Raw genomic sequence first — 12,613 nt, 5'->3', positions numbered from 1 at the left:
TCATAGAATCATTGTATCACTACTGTGCAGAAGGAGGCCATTCGGCCCATTGAGTCTGCACTAACCACTGACCACGGCCAAATTGTCCTGAATAAAATTAATAAAATGGAATCATTTTCATTTTGAATAAAGTGTCTTTAATGAGAGAGAGAAAACCTAGAAAAGTGAACAATTACTCACACAATGGTGACCTGGTATACAAAGACTCCAATGCAGTGAATCAAATATGCAAGCGAGGAAGTCCCGAAATGTGGGATTTTATTGTAATCTTAAAGGGACCATACCATACAACAAACAGGCCATGCACAACAGTGAAAAATTCGAGGTAAGTCTGACTCTCAGATGTCACGTCTTGAATCCATCAAGAATGCAAATACCACCTCAAAGAACTGCAAAACAGCATTTAGTAATAAAGTTGTCTAGGAAATAGGAGTTTCCTCTGCAAGGTTTGGGACTATTAAAACCAGTTATTCCAATGTTCACAGTCGGATATGGGACATCTCAGCATGAAGACCAATAGCAACATTGCAGACACTCATCTGAAACTTGAGGATGGTAATCCACTCAGTGCTTTGGCCAGTGTCTGTGCGGATTCCGAAGTTCCTATACATTCCTACAAAGGATAAAAGTTCCTCGCATCTTGACACTCAATGGAGAATTCAGAGTCATCACCTAGCAAGCAAATGCCAGTTTTGAGGAGATTCATGTTTTTCTTATAAGAGGATTGTCTCTTTTTAAATGTGACGGCTGGATCCTTTGAGGTTCGGAATGACATTTGCATCATGCCATCATCCGGGAGATCACTTGCTTCAATTCTGCTAAGCGATTGCCAATCAGTTCAGTTTCTGATCAATAATAACCCCCAGGATGTTGATAATGGAGGATCGAGCAATGGTGTTGTCATAGAATGTCGAGAGAAGATGGTTAGAATCTCTCTTGTTGGAGATGGTCACTGCCTGACACTTGTGTGGTACGAATGTTACTCCCCAATTACCAGCCCAAGACTGAATATTGTCTGCATAAAGACATGAACTGCTTCAGTATTTGAGGAGTCGTGAATGGTGAACATTTTACAATCGTCTGCAAACATCTCCACTTCTTACTTTATGATGGAGGGAAGATGATGAAGCAGCTGAAGATGGCTGGGCTTCAATGGATTTTAATGGTTCCTGCTGCTTTTAACAATGATAAGGACCACCCTAGCATTTCAATGATTTATTAATACCATTACTGTTAACAACTGAAGAAGCAGCCGCATTAAGCTCACGTACTTCCCATACTCTTGTGTGAGTAATGTTAATAGATATCTCCATTATTAAACTGTCCATTAGTGCACAAATCACAGCATTAAGAATACATTTAAGATATAGAGCCTTAAAATTATACTCAAAATTGGCATATGATAGCAGAATATATTGATTGCAGTCATATGTATGCTTTTTTAATGTTTAAGGTAAATCAATTATTTTAATAAATGGGGACAGGGATCAATGTATACCTTTAAATTATTTTTTTTCCCTTAATTCCGGTTCCAACTCTCTTCCCGCACCTAGTGGTGCACTAAAGCAGACTTTTGTCCGTTTCCATAGCTAATAATTCCTGGAGCATGAGTCTGTTGCCAGGGGGCTTATAACTTGAAAGGAACCATCCGCGTCAAGCATGGCTAACCAAGAGTGGAGTTTTCCCATCCGATCCAGGTGGGAGCGGATCATGCAAAGGTCTGTTGACGTTGGGTGGAATTTTCTGGTTTTGGGATGAGCACGGCCAGAAAATCCCATCCCCGGAATTTCTCCCGCTCCCGCCACCAGCCACTATTGTGTTTGGAAGGATTTGTAAATTGACACTTTACCTGTTTGACTGTGTTATGAATGCACCTTCTTTGGTCATAAACTCAAAACTGGAGCTCTGGCTTAGAGGCAAGGATGCTACCCACTGTGCCACAACACCTCAAGGGAATGTATAATTCTTCGGGCAGAACTTTACTGGCACGTCCGCCTGAGGTATGTACGATCCTGCTGGAGGCCAACAAAGAATGCCGTTCTCCGAGTCTCGCCCACCCCCAGAATCGGGCCGGTGTGCTGGTAAAATTCCAGCCTTAGAGTTGTTCGTTATTAAATCAGAATCCTTTAGGCCTTGGTGATTTTCACAGTTGCTAGAAGTGTTGTTTTTTAAAGAGAGTCCGAATTATCTTTTTGCTTCTTTGTGTCCGTGAAAGACTGAGTACAGCTTTAATTGACACTCTGATAGATGCTAACGACTTGGCTTCTTGAAGGACAGAGAGGCCCAAAAGGAGTATTTCCAAAAATAGCTGTTAAAAATGAAGGAGCGACACAAAAACAAACCACTGCAAATGCTGGAAATCTGAAATAAATGCAGTAAATATGAAGAACGGTCAACATTTCAGGTCAAGCAGCATCTACAGTGAAACAGTGTTAACACTTCAGGTTAGAATCTGTCATCTGAACAGAATCCCCAAGTATATTACTGATCTGGTCAGAAGTATCTTCCAAACAGTAGCACATTGTAGTAGTAGGGGCTGTACAGTGGTTAGCACTGCTGCCTCACAGGACCAGGGACCTGGGTTCAATTCCCAGTTTGGGTCATTGTCTGTGTGGAGTCTGCAAGTTCTCCCTGTGTCTGTGTGGGTTTGAGCTGGTTTCCTCCCAGTCTGAAAGACGTGCTGGTTAGTGCATTGGCCGTGCTAAATTTTCCCTCAGTGTACCCAAACAGGCACCGGACTGTGACGACTAGAGGATTTTCATAGTAACTTCATTGTGATGTGTTAATATAAGCCTACTTGTGACACTAATGAATGAACTTTAAACTTTAGAATTTACTGCAGATGTTGATTGTTAATGCTTTGATGACTGCCCTGTCAATGTGTGACGGAGTGCGGCGACTAGGGGATTTTCACAGTAACTTCATCGCAGTGTTAATGTAAACCTGCTTGTGACACTAAGAAATAAAATAATCAGGACTTGGGCAACGCTTCAGGTTATGAGACTGACTGTCTGCATCCTGGAGCAGTCTTGTTTGTTTGTTTTGAAGTCAGCACAACAATGAACGTCAATGATCATCAACGCTCTTCGGGTGTCCATCTCTATGTCAAGTAACAAAGTGTCAATCCTTACAGGAAACAGCAAATTCCAAGGACGACTTGAGCTTTGAACATTTTCACCAATTCTACAAGAACCTCATGTTTGAAAGCCAGAAAGTGGTGAGTATTTCTTGTCTTTGAAGATTCAAGCATCTCAATCTTTCCATAACAGAAAATATATATTTGTATCAGCAGTTCTTTATGACTATTTCCTGCCGCTTTTGTTGTGAAGTCCTTTTCCTGTTGTGGAAAGGAGCCACAATAGTAGTTGAGAACACCCAAGGTCTTCAAAGGTTATTGTTCTCAGCTTAATTCAATTAATCGACATCAGGCTTGTCCAACCAGCGACGTGCAGTCCACGTTGTTGCCCATGAAGCCGCTTTTATGAGGCCCCAGGAATCACTGCTCCAAATGCCCGTGGGGCAAGAGAGTAAAATTCAAGATTTTGCACGGAACTGCTTCTCCAATCACCGGGCTGTCCCTTCCCCACATTTGCTGCTGCAAGGCTCACGAGTGAGGAATTCTGAGGTCTCCCTGCCTCAGATGTCCCTTGTCCTCCCCACTGGTTGTCAGCCCCCCCCTCCCACAGAATGGGACAGTGGCCATTGGCAGATGATGTCTAAACTGCAGAGGTTTGGCCCTTATCTGCTTTGTACCCATTTTCAGAACGTTGGGCAAATTTCTAATTGACACTGCTGCTTACCCACCAAAAACTGACCCGTTAATACCAGGGTCCCGGTTTAAACTCAAGCCTCCTAATTAGGATACTGTTGTGTAGTATTGTAGCTACTGTCCATAATGACACTTCAATCAATGCACTGCAGCATTGTTACATTAATATAATGTTTCATACAATGTTTCTACAATGTAGTGCCCCTCTTTAACCCTGTTTTGCTGTAGCTCATATTGATTTTATCTTTCTTGCTTCTAATATAGTGTGACGGTTAAAATTAAAGCTCATCAGTCAAATACAATTTTTTCCAGATTCTTGACACCTTCAAAGTCGAGGGATCTGTATTTATTCTTGGGTAAGGAGAAGACACTTTTTAAAAAAAATGTTGGGACGGTGAAATCTTGCGCTTTGATCAGAGGGTCTTTAGATCACCAGGTTAATACGCCTTTGCTGTTTTTAAAGTACTGCGGTGGCGACTTTTACATCCAGGTGGGAGGTCAAATGGGGCCTTGGCGGCACAGTGACACAGTGGTTAGCACTGTTGCCTCACAGCTCCAACGACCTGGGTTCAATTCCCAACTTGAGTCACTGTCTGTGTAGAGTTTGCACATTCTCCCCATGTCTTTGTGGGTTTCCTCCCGGTGCTCAGGTTTCCTCCCACAGTCCAGAAGACATGCAGCTTGGGTGGATTGGCCATACTAAATTGCTTTTTTGTGCCCAAAGATGTGTACGTTGGCTGGAATAGTGGTGGTAAATGTGCGGGGTTTGGGGGGATAAGGTAGAGGATGGGATTTGGGTAAGGTGCTTTTTCAGAGTGTCAGTGCAAGCTCGAAGGGCCAAATGGTCTCTATGTGCACTGTAGGAATTCTATGGTTTAATATTTCAGTGGTTTAATATGAAAGCCCTGAGAGTGCAGCACCCCCTCAGAATTACACTTGCGCATCAATTGACTTGAGCTCAAGTCTCTGGAGTAGTACTTGCTGCTGGCAAGGTGTAACACGGATGGAAAATGATCCCTTGCCCAGAACATGAAGTTCACAGAACAAAGAAATTGTGGTTTCCATTGATGACGTAGTGTAGTACACAGCATGTTTACTCTCACAGATACATCTTCACAATTTCATTTGATCCCATTCCCTAACTGTTAGTTTGCTTTCTGCTTGCAGAAGAACAGATAGACCCACTGCTTCAGTTTTGTACCTGCACGATTTCCAGCGGTTTCTACTCCATGAACAGAAGGTAAAATTACAATGTTTAGATTGGCATGCACTTGTGTATTACAACTGGATCCTTTCTCATTTAAAGGTTGGAAAGAATAATAAAATAAAGCTAACAAAGACCATATGCTGCAATTGAGGAAGGGTGGCTTGAAGAGTGTTGTCTATGTATCAAGATCAATTATTGATTCTACTGGGAAAAGACATTGGGTGGGATTTTCTGGCACAAGACTGGAAAATCCCGCCCAAGATCAATGGACCTTTGCATGGTCCTGTCCCGCCTGTTATGATTCCTGTGGCAGGCGAGTACAGGAAAATTCTGCCCATTGTGAGTGTGTGCCTGCGTTAACCACCCTGTGTGTACAGAAGATTTGGAGACCTCAAATGAAAATGTGCTTGTGACTCACCCAACTTGATTTTTGACTGGCCCTTGAAGTGAGCCAGTGTTCCTGCTTGAAACAGACAGGAATGTTAAATCAAGATTTATGACAGGAAGCTACGGAAGGCTGAGAAGCCTAGTTAGTGCATCTTAAACTGACCATCTTTTAAATTCTTTGATGGGGGGCTGTAGTTGTCACTGGCAAGGCCAGCATTTGTTGCTCATTCCTAATTGTCGCTGAACTGAGAGGCTTACTCTGGGCCATTTCAGAGGACAGCTAAGAGTCAACCACATTGCTGTGGACCTGGAGTCACATGTAGGCCAGACCGAGTAAGGATGGCAGATTCTCTTCCTTAAAGGACATTAGTGAACCAGACAGGTTTTTATGGTAACCAGTGATAGCTTCAAGAGATTAGCTTTTAATTCAAGATTTTATTAATTGGATTTAAATTCGACCAGCTGTCAGGGTAGGATTTGAACTTATGTCCCTGGAGCATTAGCTTAGATCTTTGGATTACTAATCCAGCGATATTACCACTATGTCATGGGTTACTTAATTATTTACGTCTTTATTTTTTACAAAAGGATTTTTGTGAACCGCAAAGAATATAAATGCTTCTTCTGGCATTGGCCAATGTGGTCTGACAGATTGGCACCCAAGTTCTAGATTCGCCCAACTTGGTGCCCAGAATTAACCCTCTAGATGCCCTCTGCAAGTAGCTCCACCCTTCTGCCATCTCCTACCAACATAGCTATTCCACCTTTTATAACAAGGTAGAATGCAGGAAAATAAATAGCACAGCTGATCTGGGGACACATACAGGAGTTCCAGCACGGAATTTACTTTAAATAGATGGAAAATTGTCAGTCAGCACATTTAGTGAATTGAACTCCCCAACCCCCCGTTCCACCTGTGAATATGGACTGGCAACATTTACTCCATTTCTTCCTCTATTCCAAGCAACAGAAGATGAAATAAATACTCATGAAGATGATAGTTAGTAGTAAATAAATCAACTGTTATATATGAGGTTTTTCTCTCACAACAATAATCATAGAATTTGAAATCATCTTTTAGTGCAATCTCACATGTCCCTTTTTCTACATTACAGGAATCATGGGCCAGTGATGTTAAGAAGGTTCGCGAGCTGATGACTAGGTCTATTTATGATACTTACAGAGAAACAAATGAACCGTTCTTCTATATAGATGAGGTGTGTAATCTTTTATAATATGTTGTAATGCCAAAACTGTGAATGTATTCAAGAGGTGGCTACATATACCACTCGGGGCCAATGGAATCAAAGGTTATGAGGAGAAGGCAGGATGAAGCTATTGAGTTGGATGATCAGCCATGATTGCGATGAATGGGGGCCGAATGGCCTCCTCCTTCTCCTATCTTCTATGCTTCTATGTTAGAAGACTTAATTAGATGTGGTTAAAAATGCCAATTCTTTAAATGCAAGTAAATGTCCTCAATTCCTGTTCATTTCAAATCTTCCCCTAAGATTTCCTTCTTCAGGCGCGTTCCTTTGCTAACTTTAAAGGTTGCTGGGCAAGTGGGATAACTTGCTCTCTCTGGCTTCCACAACTAATATCACAGTGAGTTCAATAATGTGAACAGATTCTGCTCTCCCACTCTCGCACAATCCTAAGCCTCAACCCAATTGCTCACCTGAGATTAAATGCTTTGTTTCAAGAAGGATAGTTTCCCAGCCAATCACTCTATTATTGTGTCTTTGAAAGAGCAATCCACTCAGTCCCATTACCCTATCCTTTGCTAATTTCTTTTAAATGTTTCATCCACCCAGTTAGCACTTACAATCTCTGCCATGTTCGTGGTGGATGATCGGAATCTTAGCAAAGAATTGGTGATGATCTTAAATTTATACCCCCTAGTTAGTAACTCACTAATCAGTGGAAATAGTTTCCCCTTTGATTCTATGGTAAGCCTTCTTCATTTTTAGCACCTCCTTGGATCTTCCCTCGACCTTCCCTGTTTGAATGGAAAGAGCCCCATTCTCCTCATAACAAATAACTTAGCTCCTTGGTTGAATTTACTAAATCTCTCCTCGCACCTCCTCTGTGGCATTTACATTACTCTCAATACAGGGTGACCACAACAGGAACATATAGACAATATTTAGGAAGCAGACACTGGGATAAGCAAGGTCAGACACCAAGGAGTGAAGACACAATTCAGTCCTCATTTCAAAGCTCTTAATTTTTAGATGATTTTTGGATCCTTGTGTTACTAATTCTGATTCAATCACAAAATTTGGGAAGCCCAGAAATAGAGTTGTTTGGAGGGCAGGGGTCTCCTTTCTTCCGCAGGCTAACTGCAAAACCCAGATACCATAGGGTGTGATTGCAGTGTGGCAGGCTTATATCGGCAGTCTCCAACATAAACATGGGCAGAGGAATAGAAAATGGGATTAAGTTGACCAAAATATAATGGAAATGCAGAGAGTCACAGGAAGAACTTGCTCGTAATCTCTGCTACATATCTGATGTACTGAAGAAAAATTAACTTGTGTCACTGTATCATCATTCACAACGCAATGGCTAGTACTGATAGATGTAAAAAGAATATATACTGATTGAATATTTCCTTGTACGGCACCAGCACTTAAAGAGGCTAATGGTTTTTAATATCTTTCTGTACGAGCCTTTTTATGTTTGTTATTAAAATTCTATTCCCATCGTAGAGTCCCTACAGTGCATACAATGGCAGAGTGGTTAGCACTGCTGTCTCACGGTGCTAGGGACCCAGGTTCAATTCCCGACTTGGGTGTCTGTCTGTGTGGAGTTTGCATGTTCTCCCCATGTCTGTATGGGTTTCCTCTGGGTGCTCCAGTTTCCTCCCACAGTGTGAAAGATGTGCTGGTTAAGTGCATTGGCCATGCTAAATTCTCCCACAATGTACCCAAATAGGCGCCAGAGTGTGGCCACTCGGGGATTTTCCCAGTAACTCATTGCAGTGTTAATGTAAGCCTACTTGTGACACTAATAAATAAATAAGTCAACCCCCAGACTACTCCAAAATACTCTACAGCCTGTTAACTCTTTCTAAAGTATAATCGCTGTTGTAAAGTAGGAAACAGAAAGAGTTCTGACGGGGGCTTTTCTTTGCTCCTACATACAGCAATTCCTTTTCACTTTCAACGTGAGAAATTGCAGGCTGGTACGAGAAGAAGCAAAGAAAGCTTATATTTAATTAGTGCTACAAGTAGGCTTACATTAACACTGCACTGAAGTTACTGTGAAAATCCCTTAGTCACCACACTATGGTGCCTTTTTCGGGTACACTGAGGGAGAACTTGGCATGGCCAATGCGCCTGACTACACATCTTTCAGACTGTGGGAGAAAACCGGAGCACCCAGAGGAAACCCATGCAGACACGGGGAGAACATGCAGAATCCATACAGATGGTGGCTCAAGCCAGGACTCAAACCAGGTGTTGTGAGGCAGCAGTGCTAACCACTGGGCCACCATGCTGCCCAAATTCTGGTCCGTGCGACCGATGTGACATTTCCCTTTTAAAAAAGAAGCAAAGTACTGCGGATGCTGGAAATCCAAACTGCAAACAGTAAACAGGAATACTGCAGAGATCTGAAGAGGGAGAAGCATTGGGCGGGATTTTCTGGCTGTGCTTGCCCCAAATTGGAAAATCCCATATGGGGTCAATGGACCTTTGCATAGTCCGGCCCTCCCCCACCCACTATGATTCCTGTGGCTGGCGGGCGGGATAGGATAATTCCCCCATTGAGCTCACTTTTCGCTTCATTGACCTGAAACGTTAACTTTGTCTTTGTTAACAATGGCAGCACGGTGGCACAGTGGTTAGCATTGCTGCCTCACAGCACCCAGGACCTGGGTTCAAATCCAGCGCTGGGTCACTGACTGTGTAGAGTTTCCACGTTCTCCCCATGTCTGTGTGGGTTTCGTCCGGGTGCTCCGGTTTCCTCCCACAGTCCAAAGATGTGCAGGTTAGGTTGATTAGCCATGCTAAAAAATTGACCCTAGTATCAGGGGATTAGCAGGGCAAATATGTGGGATTGCAGGAATAGGGCCTGGGTGAGATTGTGGTCTGTGCAGCTTGATGGGCCGAATGGCCTCCTTCTGCACTGTAGGGATTCTATGTTTCCACTTGTTGCCGGATCTGATGCTTTAAGGTGATTAAGATCATGTTTTTCACCCATTAATATTATTTATAATGATGCACAAAGTTTACTTTCAGATGAGTGCATGTGTACTAAAAGCAGTCAGCAGCGGAGTGGTTCCAAGAACTGGGCATTTCATCACCGCAGGTATCTTGGTATAGCTAGTTTCAGAGCTGGGGGCTGTTTCCGGACTGGAGGAGGGAAGGTGAGGCAGTTTTAACCTGGGGGGGGGGAGGGGTTTCAGTAATGGAGGTTTAATGAAGGAGATTTTCAACACACAGGAGTTTCAGTGTTGTAGAGTTTCAGAATGAGGAAGGTTTCGATATGGAGGGAATTTTGATATGGGGGTGTGACAGATTTTGTCTTTCCTTTGTTGCAGCTAAAACGATCCCCACCACATTTTGGTGTGTCGGAACAAAATTTACATTGAGATATTTTCGAGTTGCATTCATCATAGTTCAAAACTATTCAGCTCTTTCCATACACCAGGTAGCAGGGGGAAACTTAAATTTCCCTTGCTGGATTCAAGTAGAAATTTTCAGAAGGCTGGTTAAGACAATTTAAAATCCCTGTTTGGAGGTACATTGACCCAAAAAGTTGACATTTATTCTCTTCACTGAGGCTGCCTGAGCTCCTGCTGTATTTTTTTATATCCACGGAATCAGCAATGTTTTCCACTCCAGTGAATCTCCTCCATTTGTGTTGTGGATGGCTGACAGTGTCGTTTACTGGACTAATTTAATAACTCGTGAGGAGAGTGTCAGCTTAAGTATAAAGTGCCTGAGATGTGATCCTGATGTTTGCCCCGGATAACAATGTCCAGTTCTAGATGTGCACAGCAGAGAGAGAGCCAGAGCAGAAAAGGAAGAATAATCAGTGAAAATGTTGCAGGGTTTTCAACCCTTTGAGAATGGGTTCTACAGTGCAAAAGGAGGCCACTCGGCCCATCAATCTGCACTGACTCTCTGAAACAGCATCTTTCAGTTCCCCCCCTCCCCCGCCATCCCTGTAACCCTACACATTTGTCATGGCTGATCCACCTAGCCTACATATCTTTGCACGCTAAGGGGCAACTTAGTGTGGCCAGTCCACCTCTCCTGCACACCCTTGGAGTGTGGGAGGAAATTTTAGTACCTGGAGGAAACCCACACAGACACGGGGAGAAGGTGCAAACTCGAGCAGAAATTTCCTCCGGTTAAATATTAGGAACCCAGCTTTTTGCCTCTCTCGCGTTTTTACCGGCTCGCTATACTGATCAACTGCTGTGATGAGCTGATAAGATGGCCCCATTGTCTTCAGTCCTGCTGCCACTTAGTTCCCACGCTACCAATTCCACTCCTCTCCCTGTCTGAGACTTAACCAGACTGTTTGAAATTTTAGTGACATCTCTAACCTTGTATTGAACTTTCACCTTTACGTTCGCACCATCGTGAAGAGCTCCTGTTTGTACCTCTGTCCCATCTCAGCTCAAATGCTGCTGAAACCCTCAATCATGCTTTTGTTATCTGTAGACTTGACTATTTCAATGCATTCCTGACTGGCCCCCTGTATTTATCCATTTAGGTCATCCACAACTCTGCTGCCCATGCCTCAACTCACAGCAAGTCTCTTTCACCTACATTGATCTACGTTGATTCCCGGCAATGTCTTGATGCTAACATTCTCATTCTTGTTCTCAAATCTCGCCGTGACCCTAGACATCTCGAGTTCTGGCATGCCACCCTGCCTGTGCTCTCAGTTACCTGGGCCCAAGCTCTGCAATCCACTCCCTCCACCTCTCTGTTCTCCTCTAACCTATCTCCTTGACCAAACACTTGAGCATCTGACCTTCCATCGCTTCATTTGGCTTGGTATCATATTTTGTTTTAACATGTCTTTGTGAAGCATCTTGGGGCATTTATATGTGCTGAAGGCACAATGTATTATGTATCGCTGCTACCTCTCTGGATGGAGCTATCCAAAGTATCGCAATATATTTAACATTGATTCAAAGGCTCCAGTGGCCTTGGAGCCTCTTGATCCACTTTTCTTCATTTCAGGAGATTGTATGGATGTTTAAAAGTGATTTTCATCAGCCTGTGACTGTAAATCCTGATGCTCTGCTGTGGACATTTCATAGCAAAGGTAGAAAGAAGGGATCAGATGTGTCATCGTGAAACAGAATAGAAATAGACAGGCCTGAGCGCCAGTTTAATCCATTTCTCTTTATTCTCCAGACCCTGTCATATAGGCTGCCAGCTGAGGGGGAATTATCCATGGTGCTCCAGTCCTGTGTTTAACTTATTCAGCTTGTGGAATACTGGGGAACCAAACAAGAACCCGAAACTCATGTTGAACATGAGAGCTTTTTAGCTACAATTCCCAGGAGAGCCACTGGGTGACAGTACTGCCCTGGGTCTGGGTAGAACCCTTGAAACCTAGTTGATAGCGCGAGATTTACCAGCCTAGAGAGAGGGAAAATTATCACAGAAAAGAACAAGAGAAGAACAAACTCAGGAGATATCACGCTGACATTGTTAATAAACGAACAGCTCTAATTATGAACATGCAATTATGAGCATGAATTTAAATTCTTTGGTTCATTTGTATCACAGATCCCAGAATAACATTGCAATTAAACCACAAGAATAGCAACTCCTGCATCAAGAGAATGTTCATTTAAATTTCAAGTGACTCATAAAGAGGGAGGTAAAAATGTGATACCAGCTATTGCCTCTGAGGTTCCCCCAATCAGTCACTGCAATTTTTGTCTTAAAGGTTTATACCTTTATGTGGGATTTTCTTTCTCCTGAAATTTTGTCAGCCAATTGGGAGAACCCTGAAGAAGATTCCCAGCCTTTGAATATGAATGTCAATTACTGAACAGTGACAGCTATCTTTATAATGCTGTGACAGGCTGGAGATCATACCCAGGAGCTTGTGGAGAACTTGCACGGTTAGCACTGCCGCCTCACAATGCCAGGGACCCAGGTTCAATTCCTGGCTTGGGTCACTGCCTGTATGGAGCCTGCACGCTCTCCCTGTGTCTGTGTGGATTTCCTTCAGGTGCTCCATTTTCCTCCCACACTCCAAAGGTGTGTGGG

At 43.1% G+C, this 12,613-nt stretch overlaps 1 protein-coding gene across 1 annotated transcript in view; it reads left to right on the top strand.

The window, feature by feature from the left end:
* The window catches only part of plcg2 (phospholipase C, gamma 2), a 163,862-nt gene that overhangs the window by 101,244 nt on the left and 50,005 nt on the right, over positions 1–12,613 (top strand). Inside the window, exons 6-9 of the mRNA XM_080186761.1 lie at positions 3,134–3,217; positions 4,082–4,125; positions 4,937–5,009; positions 6,479–6,580. Coding sequence (XP_080042887.1) covers positions 3,134–3,217; positions 4,082–4,125; positions 4,937–5,009; positions 6,479–6,580 — 303 coding nt within the window. The remainder of the gene's footprint in view (positions 1–3,133; positions 3,218–4,081; positions 4,126–4,936; positions 5,010–6,478; positions 6,581–12,613) is intronic.

The sequence above is a fragment of the Carcharhinus amblyrhynchos genome, chromosome 4 (assembly GCF_965287045.1).
Source record: "Carcharhinus amblyrhynchos chromosome 4, sCarAmb.v2.hapA, whole genome shotgun sequence".
NCBI classification, from domain to species: domain Eukaryota; kingdom Metazoa; phylum Chordata; class Chondrichthyes; order Carcharhiniformes; family Carcharhinidae; genus Carcharhinus; species Carcharhinus amblyrhynchos.
The sequence above is the reverse complement of the archived record's forward strand: the minus strand, read 5'-3'. Positions and strand labels throughout refer to the sequence as shown.